At 36.9% G+C, this 24,055-nt stretch overlaps 2 protein-coding genes and 1 long non-coding RNA gene across 14 annotated transcripts in view; 1 reads left to right on the top strand and 2 right to left on the bottom strand.

Moving 5' to 3' along the window:
* Positions 1 to 17,957, top strand: part of RB1 (RB transcriptional corepressor 1) — a 144,590-nt gene extending 126,633 nt beyond the window's left edge. For 4 of the 7 annotated variants that reach the window (XM_033436823.2, XM_033436825.2, XM_033436826.2 and 1 more), the window contains 7 exons: positions 2,404 to 2,508; positions 3,338 to 3,451; positions 3,550 to 3,713; positions 5,621 to 5,651; positions 8,002 to 8,144; positions 8,647 to 8,696; positions 13,843 to 14,201. In XM_033436823.2, the coding sequence (XP_033292714.1) occupies positions 2,404 to 2,508; positions 3,338 to 3,451; positions 3,550 to 3,713; positions 5,621 to 5,651; positions 8,002 to 8,144; positions 8,647 to 8,696; positions 13,843 to 14,018 (783 nt within the window). In that variant the 3' untranslated portion in view covers positions 14,019 to 14,201. Of the gene's footprint in view, positions 1 to 2,403; positions 2,509 to 3,337; positions 3,452 to 3,549; positions 3,714 to 5,620; positions 5,652 to 8,001; positions 8,145 to 8,646; positions 8,697 to 10,773; positions 13,175 to 13,842; positions 14,202 to 15,088 lie in introns of those variants that run through there. The other 3 variants (XM_033436824.2, XM_049701044.1, XM_004274595.4) reach the window with 3 other exon arrangements.
* LOC125961927 (uncharacterized) overlaps positions 1 to 24,055 on the bottom strand; it is a 183,994-nt gene that overhangs the window by 34,606 nt on the left and 125,333 nt on the right. The window lies entirely within an intron of this gene.
* The window catches only part of RCBTB2 (RCC1 and BTB domain containing protein 2), a 37,340-nt gene continuing 30,919 nt past the window's right edge, over positions 17,635 to 24,055 (bottom strand). For all 6 annotated transcript variants that reach the window (XM_033436833.2, XM_033436829.2, XM_049701062.1 and 3 more), the window contains 2 exons: positions 22,459 to 22,589; positions 17,635 to 18,902 (listed from right to left, as the gene is read on the bottom strand). In XM_033436833.2, the coding sequence (XP_033292724.1) occupies positions 18,762 to 18,902; positions 22,459 to 22,589 (272 nt within the window). In that variant the 3' untranslated portion in view covers positions 17,635 to 18,761. The remainder of the gene's footprint in view (positions 18,903 to 22,458; positions 22,590 to 24,055) is intronic.

The raw sequence follows: 24,055 nt of genomic DNA on the forward strand, positions 1-24,055 counted from the left end.
CTTAGTTGATCTAAAAAAGATCTAAAAAAGAATAGTTGATCTAAAACAGTGTCAAATGAATAAATGAATGAGTTAATTTACAAAGACCATCTCTCATATCTTCCTCTTTCTTCTCTGTTTATGGAATAATATTTTTGTAACAGTTTTATTGAGATGTAATTCATATACCATGCTAATTACCCATTTAAAATGTACAGTTCAGTAGTTTTTAGTATATTAACAGAGTTGTGCAACAATCACCAAAATCAGTTTTAAAATATTTTCATCATGTCAAAAAGAAACCCTGTACCTGTAGCATACACGCCTCTATTCTCCTACCCCCTCTAACCACAGGCAACACGCTAATCTACTTTCTGTCTTTATAGACTTGCCTCTTCTGGACATTTCATATAAATGGAATCATATAATGTTATCTTTTGTGTCTGGATTCCTTCACTTACTATGTTTTGATTGTTCATCTGTGTTATAGCTTGTATCACTACTTCATTCCTTTTTATTGCCAAATAATATTCCATTGTATGGCTATACCACATCATGTTTATTTATTCATCAGTTGATGTACATTTGGTTTCCACTTTTTGGCTATTATGAATAATGTTAATGAAAATTCATGTGCAAGTTTTTGGGTGGACGTATGTTTTCATTTCTCTGGGGTATTTACCTAGGAGTGGAATTGCTGGGTCATATGGTAACTCTTTGTATTGCCTTTTGAGGAATGGCCAGATTGTTTACTAGCATGGCTACCCATTTTACATTCCTGTCAGCAGTGTATGGGGTTCCAGTTTCTTCACATCTATACCAACTTCTTATTTGCCTTTTGGATTATAGCTATCTTAGTGGATATGAAGTGATATCTCTTTGTGGTTTTGATTTGCACTTCTCTGATGGCTAATGATATTGAGAATCTTTTTGTGTTCTTATTGACCATTTTGTATATCTTCTTTGGAGAAATAGTTATTCAGATACTTTACCTATTTGTTCATTGGGTTGTCTTTTTATTGTTGAGCCGAAAGGGTTTTTTATATATTCTACATGCAAGTTCTTTATCATGCAAATCCTTATATGATTTGCAAATATTTTCTCTCATTCTGAGTTGTCATTTCACTTTTTTTTTTTTTTCTTTTTTTTTTTCATTTCACTTTCTTGATTGTGTCCTTTGAAGCTTTTGGTGCTTTAGTGCTTCAAAGGCTCAGATTTTCTTTTTCTTCTTGAGTCAGTTTTGGTAGTTCGTGTCTTTCCTTAAATTTTTCCATTTCATCTTAGATATCTATTTGGTTGATATGCAGCTGTTCATAATGTTCCCTTTTAATCTTTTTATTTTGGTAAGGTTGGTAGTATTGTTCCCAGTAAGAATGATATTTTGAGCAAAAGATGAATTATTGTATAAAGGTATAACCTACAAATATGTATATTTTACAAGAGCATATTTGAACTCTAAATTCTAGTATGTTGGATTTTTTTTTTAGGTAGGCACTTATTGCCTTATGGGTCTACTGCTTTTCTATAATATAGAAAGATAGACAGTAGTGCTAAGGATTTCTAAAGAGATTAGGTATCTGGAATCAAGAAGATTTTGTGAGAGGTATCTTAGGTAAAGTATTGAAATAGGAGAACAGTGTGAATTAGCAAAGAGGATACTTGGATGGCATTCTAAACGGGAGAAATAGTAGTATTGGGGCTGTTTAAGATGCTAAACAAGGGATGTTGAGTAGGTATTCTTGGCGGTAGATGGGAGCAAGAATGTTGCAGAAGATATCAGTTCTTAAATTAGGTAGTAAAATTCAGACAAATTAAGAAAGTTCGATGTTTCAAAGTCACAGAAAATCACTTCAAATTTTATTTTTATGTTTAAAATACCCTTCTCTTTAAATGTAATATGTGTATAGAGTAATCCATATATCATAAGGATACATCTTAATGTAAATTCATCAACTGAACTCATCTATGAAAGCAAATCAAGAAACAGAACATTGTCAACAGAAGACTGTCTCCTGTCCCTTTCCAGTTACTGCATCCCCCTTAACACCACCACTGAGTATAGTCAATATTATTTTATCTAATAGTTTGAACCCTTTTCACACCTGGCTTTTTTTTTTTAAGTGTTAAACAGTTAATTGATTCCAGTTTCAACTTTTCTCTTCTGAGAAACATTTAAGGAACAGGAGCCAAAGTTAGGGTTATTTACAAACCAGATGATCAGTCCTGAATAATTGAGAGTTGGCTATTTGCATTTTGTCCTTTAAATACTTTACATGTACATTCAAACTGAGATCAGGATGGGAAAAGATAATTCTGTAGGAAATTAAATTTCCATTTTTTGAAACTAAAAGAAAGATAACAGTGTTTTTTAGAGTACAACCATGCAACAAAATCCTGACTTTTTATATCACATTTATTTACTAGATTATGATGTGTTCCATGTATGGCATATGCAAAGTGAAGAATATAGACCTTAAATTCAAAATCATTGTAACAGCATACAAAGATCTTCCTCATGCTGTTCAGGAGGTAGGTAATTTTCCATGGTAAGAATTTTCCAGGTATATACATATCTGTAATATGGATAGCTTCAGTCATTAATTATATCATATGTTCTGACTGTATTATATAAATTTACATATCAACTTTTTACTTTCATATTATTGGTTAATTATTTGTAACTAAAATGTAATTGGGAAGTTAACACACTTTAGTATTCAAATTCATACTATAAAGTAAATAAAGAATACTATATCCCTGACAATAAGCAGGATATTTGTAATAAACTTTTACACAAATATATAAAAAACGTATATATCTATGACATTTCACTGCTAGTAGAGCAGCTATAATCCAAGCCTAAGATGGCTTTTTCGGATTGTTTTTGCCTGTAAAATATGCGTTTTTACTGTAAATAGTATTATGAACTATTAAAATAGAAAATCTAGGCTTCCCTGGTGGCACAGTTGTTAAGAATCCGCCTGCCAATGCAGGGGACACGGGTTTGAGCCCTGTTCCGTGAAGTTCCTACTTGCCATGGAGCAACTAAGCCCGTGCACAACTACTGAGCCTGCGCTCTAGAGCCCGTGAGCCACAACTACTGAGCCCGTGAGCCACAACTACTGAGCCCGTGTGCCACAACTACTGAGCCCGTATGTTACAACTACTGAAGCCCACGCACCTAGAGCCCGTGCTCTGCAGCAAGGGAAGCCACCACTCACCACAGCTAAAGAAAGCCCATAGGCAGCAACAAAGACCCAATGCAGCCAAAAATTAATTAATTAATTAAAAAAAAAGAAAGTCTAAGGAGTTAAATACCCAAATTCATTTAACAAGTGTTTTTGCTCTTCTTCCTCAGACATTCAAACGTGTTTTGATCAGAGAAGAGGAGTATGATTCTATTATCGTATTCTATAATTCAGTCTTCATGCAGAGACTGAAAACAAATATTTTGCAGTATGCTTCCACCAGGGTATGTTAAAAAGCATCCTTTGTTTGGGAAAATCTAATTATAAAGCAGTGGATCTCACTAAAACGTTAAGTAATCTACTTTTTTTGTTTTTCCTCTAGCCCCCTACCTTGTCACCAATTCCTCACATTCCTCGAAGCCCTTACAAGTTTTCTAGCTCACCTTTACGGGTTCCTGGGGGGAACATCTACATATCACCCCTGAAGAATCCGTATAAAATTTCAGAAGGTCTGCCTATGCCAACAAAAATGACTCCAAGATCAAGGTTTGTGTTTTCTTTTTAGGGAAGTGGTAAAGAATAAGAGGGACTTATTTTGATCCAAGCTTAAGAACACAAAGCTTTCTTCATTTAAAATAAGCTAGATTTGAGACCCTAATTTCCTCATTTATATTAAGTGATGTTATAAGAATTGGGGGTCCGGGGGTAGGTAATCTGTTTACTTAGATGGGTTTGCACATTTAGTCATCAGCTTTCCTGGCTGCTGGGGTCTGTTCTTTTGTAAACAGTCTGAGCACCAGTTTGATGATAAGTTTCAAAGTCACTCCCATGTTTTTGTAAGTAGCCAGTCTGCTAAACAAAGTAGATTACTTTTGGTTAAGAATTTTTATTCTGGAGTTTACTGAATGTCCTGTGAACTCTTTCTGTGGATGTGTTCATCTTGCTTATAAAAATGTAGATGACTGATTAAATGTAGGTGACTGTAAATTAAGTCTTTAGAAGTCCATTCCTAATTCTGCCTGTGGCCTCTTTGTATTAACTTGGGCAGGTCTCAGGGTGCTGTGGCTCAGGTAAATGATGAGTGTGAAACTGTTTTAAATTCTCAGATGAAAGGTTCTGTGCAGCTACAAATCAGTATATTATCTGCCACATCCAACAGCAAGTGCTCTCTGGCTTTTGAAGTACTTCAGTTGACTCATTATGTGTTATCAAGGGCTATTTAAAACTGACTTTATTTGGATAAAGTGGAGGCAGATTTGCTTGTAAAGTCTCAGAAAACGTTAGCCCATATAGTTGTACTTAATGGGCAAGAAAAACAAGAAGGGGATATATTAACCCTATAGAAAAAATTCGTGTGATGTGTTTAATTATATAAATAATGCACACTCATAAAAATTTCAAACTCTACAGTAAAAGAAAAAGTAGAAAATAATTGGCAAATGATATAAATGCTCCCATGTGCCCCTGTATCGTCTTCTGTTTATTTGGTGTTCTTATAGTTGAGTATCTGTGTACTGATATTTACAAATTACATTATAAGCTGCTGAGATGCCACACCATGTCTAATTTGTACACATGAAAACGTATACTTAGCTAAATTTTTAATGGTGATAATTAACCCATGTTATGCTGATAATGATGGCTTTTTTGCTGATCTTAGTTAAATCACTTCCAGGTTGGAGTCCTTTAGCAAAAAAGTCACATTCTGAAAATCCTGATAAATCATTGATCAAGTATTAAGAGAGCATCTTAACACTCTACATATTCAGCATATTTAGTTAAATCAAATATATCAATATATAGAATGATGGCCACTTATCAAAGAATTGGGAGGACAATAAAATCCATATATTTATTGATTCCATGTACATATGATCAAATCTTTGTTGTGTCAGGCTAATGCTGTTCTTCACCTTTATTATCAGGAGTGTAAATTATATGGTTCAAGCAAGGACAAACTAATAAGAGATTTCTGATTCTAGGATATGTGTTAAATAGCCTTTACTATATATAGTAAATATATTTACTATACTATATATAGATCCTAATTAGAATTCTGATTATCACATATAAGTTTTTGCCAAATGTAACTTGAATTTTTAATGAGAAAAGGTGAAAGAAATTTTAATTGTTAGTCATTGATTTATGAAGAATTAAGTATGGATAAACTTAAAATTTTCTTTTACCCTTTTTAAATGTGAACAATGGCAGAATATGTTCTTGCAGACATGCAGGTCTTGCTTTAAAAAATCTAAGGAACCAGTTCAGTGTTTGACTAGACTAGCAGTACCAGAATAAGTCTCTAATGAGTATAATTTGTCAGTGGTTCCAGGGGTAGAGGAAACCTTTGATTTGGCATTCCTGATAGTTCAGAATGACGTGTGTATGTTCACCTCTGCACAGTTGGATATGATTTGCATTTTACTAATTTGTATTTTATATTAACTTGACAGGATCTTAGTATCAATTGGTGAATCATTTGGGGTGAGTACTTCTCCTGTGAAATACAATAGTATGCACTATAACTATAAAAGAAATCGAGAATTTCTATAATTGAATTTACAAATGCTATTATTCAAGCACCTCATTCAGGCATATTGCGTAGAATTTAGAAGACATCAGATTTATTTTCAAATCAGATTTAATTTTAAATCATATTCATAATTGGTGCATTTCAAAGTTGTTTTCTAAACATTTCTTTGAGATTATATATGTATGTGTATACATTCATGTCTATACATACAAATATATGCATTATATAATCCCAAAGGAATGTTTTAAAAAACAGCTTTGAAATTCACTAATTTGAAATAAGATACTCCAAAATGTAATCACTGTGTCCAGATGTCACCAGCCAGTCCTTACCCACTGGTCTCCTTCTATACATATACACACTTTTGCTTTTCTTCCTCTCCAAATTCTAGGATATTCTTTCCCTGTTAAATTGATAAGGAATTGGTTACATGCCCCAGTGTAAGTGACAGAGTCTGTGGTGGTCTTTGTTCCAGAGGAATGCAGGGCAAAGCTTAGCTTTGAAATGGTTATTCTAGTCTGGGAACCCATTACTCTAGCTGGCCTTGCATTACCATCACTAATTCAGCAGTCCTGTATTCAGTATGCATTACTATTAATGTTTCATACTACCCACCCCTCTGCCTATATTTGTTATTTATTGCTGCGTAACAAATCACCCCCAAACTTAGTAACTTAAACCTTTTTTCATCTCAGTTTCTGTGGGTCAGTACGCAGGCATGGCTTAGGATCCAGGGTCTCTCCAGACAAGGCTGCAGTCAGTGTGTCACCTGGAGCTGCACTTATCTCCAGGCTCACCTGGAGGACGACCTCTCAGAGACTCATTCATATGGCTGTTGGCTGATCCTCGATGGCTACTGGTCCAAGCCATCAGTTCCTTGACACGTGGGCTTGTCCGTAGGGTGACAGGCTACTCACAACATAGCAGTTTGCTTCTCCCAGAGCAAGGACTCCAAGAGAGGGAGGCAGGGAACGAGGGAGACAAACAAGCGAAATGGAAGTCACTCTTGTTGTAATCTTGGAAGTGACTTTCCATCACTTTTGCCACATTATTTTGTCAGGAGCAAGACACCACCAGGTCCAACCCACACTCAAGGAGATGAGGATTAGTGAGAGCCATTCTAGCACCTGCCTGCTGCACTGCCCCAAATGAAATAACTAGAGAACCATAAATGTTTGTGTACTAAAAGACCAAATGTTAAAATGTTTGTTACAAATAGTAAATGCTGTGATGTTTAGCTCAATATAGGCTGCAGCTGTCAGGCTTCACAAAGGGGATATGGACCACATAAATAGGATTGGATCTGGATAAGTATAGAGTAGTGGTCTTCAAACTTTTTTGCTTGCCATAGCCTCTAAAAGAATTGAGAAAATGTTATATGTACTTCCATATTTTAAAGCTGGTAACTGAAAATCTTATAAATTTAATAGGTGCCCAGAATTTTGTTTCTATCATATTGTACATGTGCTCTAAATACATTTTCCATCAAAATCTGGTTTTGCATTTAATTTTTTTGAAACTTAGTTCATTTAATTTTTGGAAAATAAAGCATAATTAGCAAAGCTAATCCTTACTGTCAAATAAGTCAAATCACATTTAATTTCTATCAGAAAGTCTGACTTCATTCTTGAGTTCAAATAAATGTGTTAATACACATCACTGAGATTATCACCTCACTCTGGTTCTGAAATAGATAGACAAGACATAGAGTTTTTCCATGTGTTTGTCCTTTGGATCAAATAAGGTATTGTGCCCCCTTTGGTATTTCTTACCAAAGCTTTTATCCTAACAATACGTCAATAATGGCTTCAAATATAGTATGACTTGTCAACATGATACCCATAAAGTGAGCCCAAAATTATTATTCACTAAACATCGCTTATTAAATTCCTGTGACATTCTTTCCGGTTATGCTGTGCTCTAAAAAGAAAAAAAAAAATCTGTCATAAATAAGGTTCCAGGAAGCTGTTCCAACTTTGCATGCTTCTGAGAAGTAGCCCTAGTTTTGTGTGTGAGTAGGTTCTGAAAACGAGGAACTAGGACTTTTGGAGTAGTCATCAGAGTTGTTGGGAAGACATAGGAGGGTTTGAAAATAGCAGGTATTTAATTGGGGCAGAGTTAGGTGCAGTTAGTCTGATTTTAACATTTTTCACATCTCTTATTTGGTCCATAAAGGCAGAAAATTAAAATGCAGATATTACCTCTGCCTGATTTTTGACCCACCTCAAACCTGCAATTAGGGGTTGCTAAGCAAAGTGGTGGCATTTAATGATTTAAAATAAAGAATTCCATAATTTGCAGACTTCTGAGAAGTTCCAGAAAATAAATCAAATGGTGTGTAACAGCGACCGTGTGCTCAAAAGAAGTGCTGAAGGAAGCAACCCTCCTAAACCACTGAAAAAACTGCGCTTTGACATTGAAGGATCGGATGAAGCAGATGGAAGGTAGGAGCCGTTTTTCAGGAGCTGAGCTGGTCATCGGGAGAACCCAGAGTGCCAGCCCTACTCCCGACTTACACCAGTCCTTCTCATGCCAGTTTTATTTGGAAATTATGAGGATTGCTCAAAATAGTAGGTGTGACTGCATCCCAAAGTTAAAAGCACCATGTAAATCTACTGAAATTAATTGAAAGTATCAGATGTTAAAAATCTGGTCATTTTTTTACAAAGCTATTGATAAAATTTTGTTAGTTTTGATTAACATTAGATTTTTAAATGCTTACTCTTGAAAAATGCTACTGTGTTTCATAAGAACCACTGAAAAAATATCTAGGATCATAAATTTGTGACATTTGTATTTTAGATGTTCGATTTATAAACCTTTGAAATTAAAAGCTACTCACTAAAATAAGAGCATAAAAAGTCATTGAAAACATAGTTATTGGAAATCTGAGGTTTTCATTTATACATATACATATGAAATATTTTGCATTTTTTAAATCTGCAGTAAACATCTCCCAGGGGAGTCCAAATTTCAACAGAAACTGGCAGAAATGAGTAAGTACTTATCATTAAACCTTATGTAAATGAACAGTCATTTACATTGCAGAAAGCCTTTTCACATTATAAAAGAATAAATTTATAGAATCTCTTCAATTAGTGACTTGCTTCTGCGTTCAAGATATAATTCGCTCAAGCATGTGTTGTTTACTAGCCTGTATGGGTTAGATGTGTGATGCAAAGTGAAGGTCGTCTTCATCCTTCCTAAAATCTGTGCGGGAAGACCAAGAAGTGAAACCAAATCTTCAACACGAATGGCTGTGGTTAGAAAATATTTTAGGATAGCAGAACTGTAATGAGGTACCTTTATTTAAGAGTATTGGATGTAGGCAAGAATGTTATAAACTTAGCATATATAAACATCATCACCCTTATTTAAAGAATAATCTTTTATTCTGCTATTACTGAACTTCCCTAATTTGCAAGTTTTAGAACTTATTTTAAACAAAAGTTTTTCATTACTGGAAATCAGAATTTTGATAAAGAACACAAGAGCATTTTCCAAGTTATACAGAGTGACTTAAGTTTGGAATGTTAAGGCAAATGGACTTCTCTCCTAAGCTACTCTGACACTATGAAAGATTAACCCAAGTATAGTAGATGGGAAGCACATTAAGAAAAAGATCCGTGTGCACTGACTGCTACTGCGATGTCTTAGAGAGGTAGCCGTGAGGGTGAGTGTGACATTTCCTGATAATCTTGTGCCAGACCCATTAACAGGAAGCAGAGCTGGGTCTTGGAAAGAAGACAAATATTTAGGAGATAATAAGAATTAAAACTCTCATTCCTAGGTCATAGGACATATCAGTAAGAACAGTACCAATTAAAATGTGACTTTTTAAAAAGGGGCTTTCTCTCAATGTCTCTGTAGATACTAACTTTGAAATATAAAGTGTTTTTAAAAATACTTTTGATTTTTTAAACCATATTTCTATGTGTATTATTTTGAAGAGTACTGTTGAAACTAAATTAAATTTTGTGGTTATAAATGGATCTCTTTTTGGATTTTACATCAACTAATATACTCCTGTTTTAACTTTTAAATAGTTGTAGCTTTTCCCCCCAGTGCATGAAAATAGACATGAAGCTTATAACCAAAATCAGACCTTAAAAACATGTGGAAGCATTTTGGAACCCACAAATATGCATTTTAAAAGGAGCAGAAAGCTGTAAAAACGTGTATATTTTCTTATAGAAGAGCTCAGTTGCTGTAGTCAGTACATTTCGCAGTGACACACTTAGCTATGACCAGGAATTCCCTCTGCCGGGCTGAAGTTCAGGGCCTTTGTGCAGCTGAAAATTGAGGAGAGGTAGCAGGAGTTTTAACCCATGAGGATAAGGAATTCTCCAGGTTGCTCTTCAGCTTTCCTCAAAAAAAAACTGTATTCAGAAGAAGATCATTACACAGTGCTAGATTGCTCAGAGTGGAAGGGCCAGAAGGGGAGACTGAGTCACTCCTTTCTTTACCAAGCGTGAGTGTTTTGTGCTTCTTTATGAAGAGCCTTTGCCCACCTCTAAAATCAAGTTAAGATTTTTAAAATTATTTAAGAGAAGCATTCTGTTTTTGTGTTGTAATTAATAATGTATTTTTAAATGTCCATGTCCAAATTAAATGAGCTGTGAGCTGATGTGTTTGCAGTACTTGCAGCGTGTCTCCAAACACAAGGGAATTCCTGGCTTCATGAAGAATAACACTCACTTCAGCAGACCAGCCCAGAATTCTGTTTTGCTCAGGTGCCAAACTTAACCATATCATCTCTAGAACAGTGGCCTACAAAGTTGGGCACACTTGGGTGTGTGTAAGACCACCTTTTGGGGGTACATAAAGAGACTATTAGGATATTTGTCTTTATCTCATCTATTTTAATGTTTGGGGGGTGTGTGTCTTATAATTTAGACACATATGCATACATACATACATACATTTAGTGGTACTGCTTGGAAAAAAATTTGCTGATGGGGATGTATGATTTAAAAAATGAAACCACTGCTTTTGCGAGGCCCTGGGCTCCATCAGTTTGGCGTAAGCATAACATATATGGCAGCCCTTTACCAGCTTACCCAGCACCGTCAGTGCTGTTAACATTTCTTCATCCTTGTTTTAGCATCTACTCGAACACGAATGCAAAAGCAGAAAATGAATGATAGCACGGATACCTCAAACAGGGAAGAAAAGTGAGGACCTCACGACCTTGGTGGGCACCCTGTACATCTCCGGCTTCATTGTCTCCCACAGATCTGACTGTAGAACTCTCCCAGGTTCTGTTTACGGCCACATTTGATACATACCTTCAGCTCTTTTTGTGGATAGCACAGTTGAATATTTGTGCAGGGGATTCCTAAGCCACTTGCAACATTGTAGTCACTAGAACATGCATTGTTATTGTTCAAGATTGAAAATCCTGTGCCAGTCCTCCCATTTAAAAAGCTTTAGCAGATGTTTCCATTTCCAAAATACAGTAAGTCCCCTACATACGAACCTTCAAGATACGAACTTTCAAAGATGTGAACAATTGAATCCAGCAAGGAACCAGAACCTGTGCCGTTAATGTCAGGCGTGAGTGAAATTGCAGCTTGCCTTCCGTCTCCTATTGCTGACGATCCTTCAGCTCTACCATCTCCCACCTCCTTTCTCTCTTCCAGTCAGTAACTCTTCTTGCCTCTTCAGGCGATGCCAGCCCCTGTGTGCCAGCTGTTGTACTGTACTACTGTACTTTTCAAGGTACTGTACTGTAAGATTAAAAATGTTTTCTTTATTTTTTGTGTTTGTTGGTTTTTTATGTATTATTTGTGTGAAAAGTATTATAAAGCTATTACAGTACAGTACTATATAGCCGATTGTGTTAGTTGGGTACCTAGGCTAACTTCGCTGGACTTACAAACAAATTGGTCTTATGAAGCACGCTCTGAATGGAACTCGTTCGTATGTAGGGGTTTTACTTATAATTGCTCTGCTTTACAAATGGTGGCAGGATCCCCTGGGAGTGAGAGTCCTCACAACCTGTGCCTATCTGAGTACTTTGTCTTCTCTTGTGGCATGTATGTGATGTTTGCTCTTATTTTTATTAATTTATATTTATTTTTTTTAACTTAACATGAACACCCTTAGAAAATGCGTCTTGTCTTCCAAATGCAATTTGGCTGACTGCCCCCATTCGCCCAAATGATCCTGAGCTCTTGTGCTAAAACATATATTAGAAACTAGGGAAAAATTACTAATTTTTACACATTAGATTTTAGTTTACTCATGGAAACTAAATGGATGTACTGTGTGTTTGTTTTATAAATATTAGTTTTTAAATACAAACAGCAAAGTATAAACATATGAGATACTGTCATACTACTGATACAGATTTCATACCTCAGGACTTGTAAAAATTTATTCTTTTCTTCCTCCAACTTATATTTTAAAGTAAAGAGTTATTAATAGTACTCTTGGTTTTTATACCATTCAGATCACTGAATTCATGAAGTACCCATCTAGTGCTTGGAAAATAAAGTGTTCAGCTAGAGCTTTGCTGCAGAGGACCCTAATACAGTATATCCCAAGTGCACTTTCTAACGTTTCTGGGTCCCGAAGCATCAAGATACAAAATAATTTTACTCCACAAACAGACTGTTAACTATAGGAGCCTTAATTTTTTTCTTAGAGAGTTATATAATTACATCTCAGCAATTACTCTGCCCTCCTGAATGCGGGAAGAGGGTGTGTTTGTTCTGGAATGGTACATATCTTCCATGTATCTTTTGAACTAGCAGTTGTCCTTTTTTTTTTCTTAATTCAGCATGGTCTAACACTGGCATTTTCAAAGCCGCATCATTTCTCATCCAAAATGCAGGTAACAAAAGGTCTTTGGGTTAGGCATTAATGTTTCTCTCTGATTTTGTGCAAAAGCTTCAATTTAAAACAGCTGCATTAGAAAAGAGGCGCTCCCCCCTCCAACACCTAAAGGTGTATTTAAATATCTTGTGTGATTAACTTATTTAGAGATGGTATAATTTAAAATAGGTGGTATTTAAGGTAGCATCTACTAGCTTTTAGGAAAATTACTTTGTCTAAACTCAGAGTTCTTTTTAAAAAGAAACTTGGTCTTATTTGTTAGAAAACAAAACTTTATTTTGTGCTCAGTTAAGTTGCAAACTTATTTTTTTGACAGTTATCTTGATAGCAAAGGCACTAGAAAGCTTTCTCTCATTTCCTCATTCATTTTTGCATGAATATCAAACAAATCAGTTAGTTTTTAGGTCAAGGGCTTACCACATTTCTGAGTCTTTTGCTAATAAGTTCATGTTAGAATTAGTGTCAGAACTTAAGGAACTTCAGAGATCATGTATTGAGATTTCTTAAATAAGGCTTCAGATATTGCTTTATTGCTTTTTGTATTGGTTAAAACTGTACATTTAAAATCGCTGTTACTATTTTCTACGATAAACAATAGTTTGTCTATTTTTAAATAAATTAGTTGTTAAGAGTCTTAATGGTCTGATGTGGTCTTTGTATTAAGTGCACTAACGTTCTCTTTGGTATCTAAATTCTCTCCTAGTATCTCATCCGTTCTTAGCCTTTAAGAATGGGCTTTATATGCTGATGAATCCCAGATTTATTTCTCCAGCCTGACCTCTTCATGGAGGTCAGAGCTCTCACAGCCAACAGAACCGCTGATTCCTACCCCTCCTCCCCACCCAGCTTCTCAAAATATAAACCAAAATCAAACAAAAACACCCTTTTCTACCCTAGTCTTTTCCCATGTTATTAAACACTTACTTGCTCAAGATAAAATCCTGAGTCTTCTATTAGCTGTTGTCTGGACCACTGTTAAAGACTTCTAACTGGTCTCCACTTCCCTCTCTTTCCTCTTTACCTTTCTACTCCTTAAAGACCCCTTTAAAATATAAATTGATTCACTTTGCTCCTCTCCTTGAAGTATTCAGACTCCTGATCGCGGCCTGGGAAGCGGCCCCTACCTTCTTCTCCGTCCTGTTCTCGGGCTTTCTCCCTGCTCACTGTGCTTTACCCCCACTGGCCTTCTTCTCTTATGACGCCAAGCCCATCCCTACCTCAGGCTTTTACATTTGCTGTTACTTCTGTCCAGCGTGCTCCTCCCCCAGGATTTTGCTTAGCTGGTTTCCTCTTGTCTTTCAGGGCTCAGCTCAGAGGCCTTCCTTGACACCCAAGCTAAAATCCTTCCTCTGTACTGTGCCACTCTCCTTCAAAAGTGTAACAGCATTCATCACCGTCAGAAACTGCCTTACTTGGGTTGCCTATTGCCTGTTTACCCACCCCGGCATCAACCTGGCTGGCCTTACCTACTACTATAGTTGTAGCATCTAGAAGAAGCCCGTATGTAGGGGGGAAAAAAGGTATGTTTTCTGTATGTTTTCCAAGTATGTAGAAACGATATTCTCTTTCTCTTTGAAAATGCCATGTATTGAGTACCTACTGTATTTCAGGCACATTCTAAAATGTGATACAACAAGTAAATAAAATTAAGATTCCCCCTCTCTGTGGAACTTACATTCTAATTCTAGTTTCGGGAAAAGAGAGCAAACGAATAAATAAACGAGGAATATAGTATATGTGATTGTATTAAGTTCTGTGGAGAAAGACGTGCCGGGGGGAGAGCAGGGAGTACCGGTAGGGAGGGGAGTTTTAACACTTAAAGGACAGTGGTCAGGGCAAGACTTGCCGAGGTGCTATTTGAGCCAAGTGTTGCAGAGGGTGAGGGAGTGAGCCAGGCACCAGAGGGGGTAGAACAGAACACAGAGAGGAAGAAGCCAGTGCTCAGAGGTGGGTGTGCATTGGGTGTGTCTGAGGAAACATAAGATGTCATAGTAAGATGGAGAGCTTTAAGAAAAGGAGTTGGGGCAGGGGGGCAAGTATCTCTTTTCATCTAACACAGAGTTTATAAAGGCCTTTCCTTCCAAGCATCCTTCACATATATATATAAGTCTGCAGTCCTTTATCTGCAGTTCTGAAATCCAAAAAGCTTTCAAAACCAAGTGGTTCTGTGTGTTTGGTGCCAAAAGTCACATGGCATCAAAAACATCTAACCTGGCATAGGGCATCAAAAGCATATCTAAACTGGCATAGAGCTTTTGAGAGGCTTTATCCCACTTGTGGGAAGAGTCTTGTTTCACCATTAATGCATTGATTTGGGGGAGCTAACCTAGGCCCTGCTTAGGTAGATGTATATATATATATATGTACATATATTATTATAATATTATATATATTATATTATTATATATTATATATATGTTATTATCACGTACATATATTATGTAATATATGTACCATATGATCATACTAAACTCCAAAAAAAATGAAGAAACCCGTCTGGTACCAAGGGATAATCTTGAGTTGAAGTAATATGATTTCTCAAAAACAGGTGGACAGTAAACGTCCCTCCTTCTGGAACAGCAGCATGTTTGTCCCTGAAGGAAGAAAGGCAAATAAGGAAGTTCCAGCAGGAAAAGCAGCAGGTATACCCCAGTACTGGGACTGTATTTACGTTGGATGCGGATCTTCCATGAAATGCAGTCTCTTAGGTCAGGGAAAAATCAAGCAGCCTTTATAACATTAAAAATTTTTAGTCTGGATGATAGAAAACGGATCACTTCTGGAGATTAATTTAGTATTCCAGTAATTAAAGGTCCTTATAATGAAAGGGACAAGTTCAAATTCAGTATTTACTTTATTCATTACAGTTTTCTGGTACAAATGGTGGGCGGCGGGGAGTATCAGTTCTATGACCGTCCGGATGATTTCCTAGAAGCTTGCCCGTAGAAGCATATTTTTGTTCCTCATTTTTGGGCCGGACAGCGTACATGGCATTGGCAAGGATTTATTCGGTAGAATTTTCCTTTGGACTAAATAAATGTTTTACAGGACAACCTGAAACCTTGCCTCTAGACATAGCAAATTTCCACAAGTATGGGGTCTTAAATAGAAACATAGTAACACTGTATAATGTCTGAAAGGAATTAAAACAGCTCTTTTAATAAGAAGCTGGAATAGTCATCTATTCTTAGAAATACTTTTTTGTGTCCATTATCTTGGAACTATACTTACAGTCTAGTATTGACGTATGATGACAATTTACTGTGAAAGTTAAATTTATTCCACAGACCAATATCAGTTACTTTCTAAACAAAATGTTATGATTTTAACTGAATTTAGTGAGAGAAAGTCATTATGGTTTGTTTTTATGCTTTGGCAAAGACTGAATTAAAAATGACAGTACGGTATGGTTTTTCCTCTCTCTTTACAGTTCTCCCAACCTGTTTGTTGTGGTAATAGCACAGGGAGGACTCATAAGATAGATAAGACTATGTAGTTTGTAATTGCCTCTTTTTCATCATCACTGGTCAAGAATTCTGTGTCTAACACTCACCAGGTTATGGTCTAGAATGACTGGCAGTTTCTTCAGGTCTCGGATGAAAACATTTAACCCTTTTTAAAAAGCACTGAATGGTATCTTCACAAACCACTCTCAGCAGATGAGGATGCTACTTTATTCCTGTAAAACCTAAACCTCTCTCTGTGTAAGTTTGGGTGAAATTATATTGGAAGCACTAAAACATTGAATTTCTTGTGTGAGCAGAGAAGAAACAAAACTTAAGGATGGAAAATGTAAGATGAACTTAACGGATCCACTGACTTCTGATGTAGTGTCATTATGAAAATGGACCTTCCCTCCCACATATCCCTGACTAAACTTAGGGTTTCTGAGCTCTACAAACACTCATCTGTTAGAAAGAAATGAAGGAAATAAAGTGATATTATCCTTCATATAGGAGCACTGATGGCCAGCCTATCCTCAAAGACCAGAGAGAAAGCATGTTTTTTCAGAGAGATGTAACCACGGGACTCATCTGTCATCTCCAACTGGTCTAAAATCAGCCCTTCCTTATTGTTTGGCATCCCAGGTCTTAAGAGCTAAACCAATGATTCTCATCCTTGGCTAAACATCAAAATTACTTGGGGAGCTTCGTAAACATACTTAGAATCCTTGAATCTATATTTTGTAAAAGTTTCATAGATTATTCTGTTGTGCCCAGAGATAAGCAGCACGGAGATACAGAGCAGTGCAGGCTACACATAACAAGCTTAGAGGAAATCTAGATAAAGCTCCACCCACCCCTTCTTACTAACGTGTACTCTGGCAGAGCAGTGACCCGCTGGGGAGTCTCGTGGAGGGTAATCCATTTTACATCCCTAAATAAACTTACCTGTTCCCTTTGGGTGGTCCAGTATTTCCATGAAATGAGTTCATAAAAGAAAAAGGCATTGCATTCAGAAGACCCTGTCAGAAAAGGGCAAGAAAGAGGAAGAGGAGGTTTGGGAAGACTCTGTAAAATATAAAGGCTTTTTGGTCAGTGACAGTGAGCATAGTGGGCTGAGGAGAACGAGTCGGAAATGAAGCCTGTGGACGTCTGACTGTGAGAACTGATGGCGACTGGTAATACCCAGGCCTCAATGTTTCTTTGCTGGAGAGAACAGCTAACCTACTAAAACTACAGACAAATGGTGTAAGGCTGTAACATCTTACGGAAAAAAACCAGAACGAACTTTTTGGCCAACCCAATAAAATAACAAATACTACACAGTTCCAAAAATGGGATTCTGATTTAGAACTGGAGGCATCGAGACTCCTCTGCCTCTACCAGACAAGGTCTGCAAAAACAGATAAACAAAAAGAAACTAAGGATTCAAAAGTGACCTCACCAATAAAGAACATGGGCAATCATACGAACAGTTGATTAGAATTAGTTGTTTAGAAGCCATCTGCCATTTTAGGGTAGGCTTCGCTATGATGCCTTATCTGAGTAACTGCTTTAAAAAATAAGCTTATATCAAATGGATTTGTGTACATCTAAGAGACATAAGGTTGACAGAATCTTGCTGCTTCTGAAGAATGAAAACACACACACATTTGTTCTATTATCTGCAAATAAGCACTTTATTATCAAACGGTTCAGCATCAGAACAAGGTTTCCAAAAGAGGTTTGTTTCCCTACATAGTATCATATTGTGAAAGTACATGTTAGGAGACTCTACATCCTACATCCTGTTCCATTTTCTCATTTGTAGTTGGGTAACTTGATCTAAACAGTATAAATTCATCTCTTTCTTACTAGTGCTGTCCATGAAATGTAAGCGTAGTTCCTTTTCGGCTAGTACTTTATAATTACACTGTGCCAAGTTAAAAGACCTGTTTTATAGTGACATAAAAGTCAACTACAAGAAAAACAAAATCATTTCTACTTACAGAGGCAAATCTCTCTTAACACAGAAGTAAAGGACATTGTGCAATTATGTAAGGCAAATGAGCCCAGAAACAACATTCATTCAAAGATAGTACACTTCTTATTCGATAACCCCGTGTGAGAAATTAATGACTCAGAGTAAAGACAGAATTAAAATTAGCCCTTGGGTCTTTGACAATTTAATTGCTAAGGCCTTTTGTGAATTCCAATTAACGCTCTAAATTAGCCACTATTTCTTAGAACGATGTACAGAAGAATATGAGCCTCAGACGTTTTAAATTTGTTTTGTGAAAGTTATTCCTTCATCCAGTATCCCACAAATAAAGCTGTTCTCGGGGCATAATTAAGATTTGTATAAGCTGAGTGCCTTACTCTATGCAAGACACTGTGCTGAATGCTGCAGGTGTGGTAGTGACAGCATTCCTTGTCAAGCTATCTATGTGGTATCAGCCTGTTGAATATGGAAATCTGGCCAGAATAGCATATACTTAGACCCATGTACCTACCAAAAGTCTCCAACTTCAGTGACTCGAAAGAGGAAACGGTAAGTATAGTAAGACATTTCAACTTTATTCCCTTGAGCTTAGTCCCATCTGATCAGAGAGCATTTAATGCCTTCTCTCTAGATTGTGGATTTCAAAAGGTGGGGAAGACTGACCACCATCCTTCTTTTGACAGAACATTAAGTATTCAGCCAAATGTAGCTCATCATAAATACTATTAAAGAGAAATTATTCTCTGGCTTTTGCAGGGAAAATGGAAATGCTAAAAATTCTTTCCTGCAGGTGAGGATTAATTTTTAAAGGCTCCAACTCTGCTTGCTTTGCTGATAAAGTTCTTCAAGAGATCATGGTCCATTTCTGCAAAGCCTGACGTCTGTGTTACTACAGTCAAATGGTTTATGCAAAACCTGAAGCAGAATTCTTCTAAATCCTAGGAATGACAACAGAAATTTAACAAATAAAACGAACAAATTTGTTTTAACAAATTCACATATCCCAATGCAATGCAACGTAGCACAAAAACTCCTAAAACACATAGGCAAGGAAAAAGGATTTGATGGCCAGCAGAAGGCAATGGGACAGCAATGCCTAAAGAACAGCTGTAAAACTATATAGCTAATATGAATCTATGCTTGCAAAAATTTAAATAACAGAGTAAAGCATTCAAGTGCCTCCACACTAACCAATGCAGAAAATGAGACTTTTTCTTCCCAGATAGGCGCCTAGATGTTTTGTTCATTCCACTTTCAATATTTATGCAGAGTATGACATTCCTCTTGTTTGTCTGTTTAATAAATATTTATTTATTGCATGAATGCACTGAGTAAATTGTTTAAAAGATTTTCTTTATGTTGAGCCCAACACTCCTCTTTTATATTCTTCTAGGGGCTTAAGTAGTTTTACCTGTAAGGAGTTTGTGAGAAAAGCTTAAGCCATAAAACAGTCATCTTGGGAAATGCTTCTCTGCAGTCATTAACGGGCCACTGCTCTTTCTCCTTTACAAGAAGATAAAGGCTGGGATGATTAGATTTCATCAGATCACACATAGCTTCAATAATCTGAAGTGGGAAAATGCTTTGAAGAAATCACGACTTTCTGCTAAGAGAAACTCCACAGAGTGGTGATTTCTGGCTTACTGTAATGTACACCAGGCCAAAAAACAGTACTGTAGGGATTCTCTTGATTAGATCTTCAAACCTGAGATCAGAAATAAGGTGGCTGGACACTTTTTTGGTCTGAGAGAAATGAGAGCTGAAGTCAGGCCAGCCTGCGGAGACTCTGATATGCCTCAGACCCGGGGCTCTGCTGCCCTCCTGACGCAGCTCCTGCCATGCTCCTTAACGTCTTTGCTCGAGTCTCCTTCTAAGTGAGACCTTCCTTCCGTCCCAGACCACGACTGAAAACTTCAGCTTTAATCTCAGCCTGCCCCCCACTGCCCCACTGCCCTTCTCTAACTTACTTTTTTATATCACTTATCACCACCTAACAGACCATGTATTGTATTCATCATCTATTGCCCTCACCAGAAAGTTCCAGGAGGGCAGAGATTTTGGTCTGTTTTGTTCACTTCATGTACCCTTAGTGTCTAGAACCACGCCAGGCACTTAATGGGCACTCAGGGAATATTTGTTGAATCAATGAATAAACATTGCTGATTTTAAAATATGGGGGCAATAGAGAATTGTAGTAAAATGTGTGGTTTTGAAATCTGTCCAATACTGGATTGCATTCCAGCTTTACAATTATTAGCTTACTAAGAATTTACTTAATCTCTCTGAGATTCAGCTTCCTCATTTGTAAACTGGAACAAATAATAATAATACATATATTCTTAACAAGGTTCTTTTGAGAACTAAACGAGATATGAACTGTGCTTCAAATAATCCCTGGTGTGTATTAATTACGTATTAAGTGTAGTCAAGCATGAGGGATAATTTGCTGAAAAGGTCCATTTCTTGCTTATTAGAGTCAGCAAGTAACAATACTAGTCAACTCAAATATACTGTTCTTTATTTATAAAAACTTTTATATTAAGTATACATTGAGTCTATTTTACTTGTGGTCTATTACACTAATTTAGGGTACCACACACAGACAGCCTGTAGTAAAATACAGTGCCTCTACAGGCAAAGTTGGACATTCATTAAACAAATATTTAATGAGCACATACTATGTGTCAGGCACTATCCTAGGCACTAGGGATATGGTTGTGAGCAAAACAAAGTCCTTGCCATTTGCTCAGGGAGCCTGCTTTCTAGAAAACAGGGCTGAATGGTAACCATACAAATAATTCACATAAACAGGGAATATGAAAAAGTCTTGGACATTAATTCTAGTTCAGATGGAAACACTATATGCCCACAATCTCATCATCTGAGGCAGCCCACCAGAGTCCAGTATTATCAGCATGACTTTAACAAACTCGTGAAAAAGCACAGTTATTGTCTGGCCATGAAGCCTTCTGCCTATTGTAAGTGCGCAAAGTATTATTACCTTGATGAAAGACAAACATTCACTATGCTTGTAAATGTCAATGCTTCAAGGTGGGTAAGATTTTTTTAAATGTTAAGTGAAAAAAATCTAGTATTTAGAAATATATATTAGGTTGGCCAAAAGGTTCGTTCTGGTTTTTCCATAGGATGTTACAGAAAAACCCAAACAAACTTTTTGGCCAACGCAATACATAACCTAGGAAAAAATCAGAAGGAGCTGTATGAAAATGTTAGTGTCCTCTGGTTGAGGAGTCATTTCCTTCCTCATACTTTTTGTATTTTACAAATTTTCTTTAATAAGCACACTATTACTTATATAAGCAGAAAAGAAGTTATAACCTTTTTTCTGCCCACGACTAAAATGTCCCTGTTTTCTGACCAAAGGAAAGGATATCCTTAAGGAAATCGACTCTAAAAAGTATGGCCTGTTTCCTAAAGATTTAACTCTAAGACAAGTTTTCTTTCCTTTCTTTATTATCAAAACAATACATGGTCACTGTAGAAACTTCAGGAAAAACAAGCAAAGATAAGGAAATAAAAATCATCCACAATCCCACCATTCAAAGATAACCACTGACTGTATTTTTCAGTCTTTTTTCCTATGTAGATAATAAATTTTGGTCTTTTTAAATTCAGCTATTTATACTTAAAAAAATTTTTTTTACTATTTTTATTTAAAAAATAAAAATAAATATACTTATTAAAAAAATAGGAGCACAGTTCTTCAGTCAATGATATATGTTGAATAGTATTAACATTTTTTAGTTTAAACAATCCTTTCCTGTTCACACTGACTTTTTCCAATTTTTAAAAATTATAAACAACACTGCAGGAAACATCTTTGAAGATAAAACTTTGTCTGAATCCATGGTTACTTCCTTAAGATAAGTTTCTATAACTGAATTCCTTAAAGAATTACATTTTTAAAGCTTTTAACACATATTTTACCAAACAGACCCCCAGACTGATTATACGAATTTGCATTCTCCTCAGCAGTTTAGAACACCCATTATCCTGAGCCTATACTATTTCTAAAAATAGACTCCCTGGTTTGACACTTGAAAAATTATACCTTATTTTCATTTATATTTTTCATTTGTTCATAAATCCATTTGGTCCATTTTCTTCCATCAAACTGCTCATGTTTTCTTTTTGTTTTTTTTTTAAGAATTATGTATTAACTATGGTGAACTTGCTTCATGATATTACAAATATTTTCCCCAGAGTATCACTCACTTTGGTTTTTTCTGTTTATTTTTTTGTGTATAAACATTTTTGTTTTTTCGAGATCAGATCAATCCTTTCTTTTATGGTTTCTGCCCTTGAGGTCCACCCTAACTTTATATAAACATTCCCTTATATTTTTTCTGGTACTTTATTTGTATACCTCAGATCTTTAATTTACTTAGACTTTCTTTTAGTTTAAGGCATGAAGTAGACAGCTAACCATTTCTTCCAGAAGGTGAGCTCCTTGAAAAAGGATGCTCTTCTTACCTGAGCGTCATACTTCACGGCGGCCGAGAGCAGCGCGATGGCATTCTCCTCACAGATTCCTTGCTTGATAGTTTGTTGGCAGAGTTTTTTCAAACGATTTTCTCTATAAAATGTAGCCAAATCTAGCAATCCTGGTGGAAAGAGATGTTTCTTAGGGGAGTGATCTCAAGCACCCTGATTTAAACTCACTCAGCCTGTCAGAGATGATTTTGAATATAATCCTCAGTGAAGGGCTGTGGAAACAGAGACTTGGGCTTACTCTGAGCATGTGGCTCTACCTGAGAACGCAGCTGCACTGAGCGAGTGCAATACACAAACAAGCAGCTATGGAAAAACAGGAGCAAGTGAAAATGGCCCTAGTCTTTTCCTTAGAAATGCTCTAGTTAGCCCTCCCCCTGAATTATCAACATCTTCTCCAGCAGCATTCACACGTGCTGTAATAGTGCCCATCTTCTTCAAAAAGAAAAGAAATGCCTTTCAGGCCTCCTGCGACCCTGCCCCATTTCTCTGTTCCTCTCCTGAGCGAGCCTCCTGGGGAGAGAGGTCTCTGTTTTCTGCCTCTGTTCTCTCACCTCCTATCCTCACCTTAAGCAGAAGCCCAACCCCTCTGCTCCCTGACACCACACCTGTGATCGTCACTAATGGCTCCCATGGTGCCAAATCCAAGGGGCTCTCCTCTGATTTCATCTTACTCAACATTTACACAGAATTTGATGGGGTTAAGGATGCTCCCCTTCTTGAAATGCCTTCCTTCATTAGTTACTCTTCAGTCTCCTGGCTGGACCATTTTTCCTGACTTCCACATATCTGAATGCCCCAGAGTTCAATATTCAGACTCTTATTTCACTTATTTCCCTAAATGATCTCCAGCCCCTCAGTTTTAAATACCATCTGTAAAAACTGATGATTCCTGTTATATTATCTGTCATCTGCTTTCCAATAACTCAACATAGAGTGATTTAGATGGTTAAGTTAATTTTAATCTACCCCAAGGGATACTATGAAGCACTCCAATCAAGAATGGTTGGCCAAGGGCTTCCCTGGTGGCGCAGTGGTTGAGAGTCCACCTGCCGATGCAGGGGACACGGGTTCGTGCCCCGGTCTGGGAAGATCCCACATGCCGCGGAGCGGCTGGGCCCGTGAGCCATGGCTGCTGAGCCTACACGTCCGGAGCGTGTGCTCCCCAACGGGAGAGGCCACAACAGTGAGAGGCCCGCGTACCGCAAAAAAAAAAAAAAAAGAATGGTTGGTCAGTTTGCATTTGAAAGGCCCTTGTCAGGGGCTTCAGTTATGGCTACCTAAATCTTCATTAGAGGACGTGTTAATTAGCATAAAGAATGCTACAAACACTTCGTCACTGGTGAAATGAGTGGCACTCAGGTTATGTGGCTTGGATAGAGATACTGTGAGGGTGCTTTTGGCCCCTGTGTGATTGGGGTTCAAGCACCATGGGCTCAGCAGTCCTACTGCACCCTTGGAGTGGTACATTCGCTGGGTCTAATTCAGTCCTGGTTGCCAGCTGATCCAAAGGCTAGCTGAATCCTGATTCTAGAATATTGTCACGTTTACTTCACGTAAAGGTTACTTTACAATAACC

This window comes from Orcinus orca, chromosome 18 (genome assembly GCF_937001465.1).
Source record: "Orcinus orca chromosome 18, mOrcOrc1.1, whole genome shotgun sequence".
Taxonomy (NCBI): Eukaryota; Metazoa; Chordata; class Mammalia; order Artiodactyla; family Delphinidae; genus Orcinus; species Orcinus orca.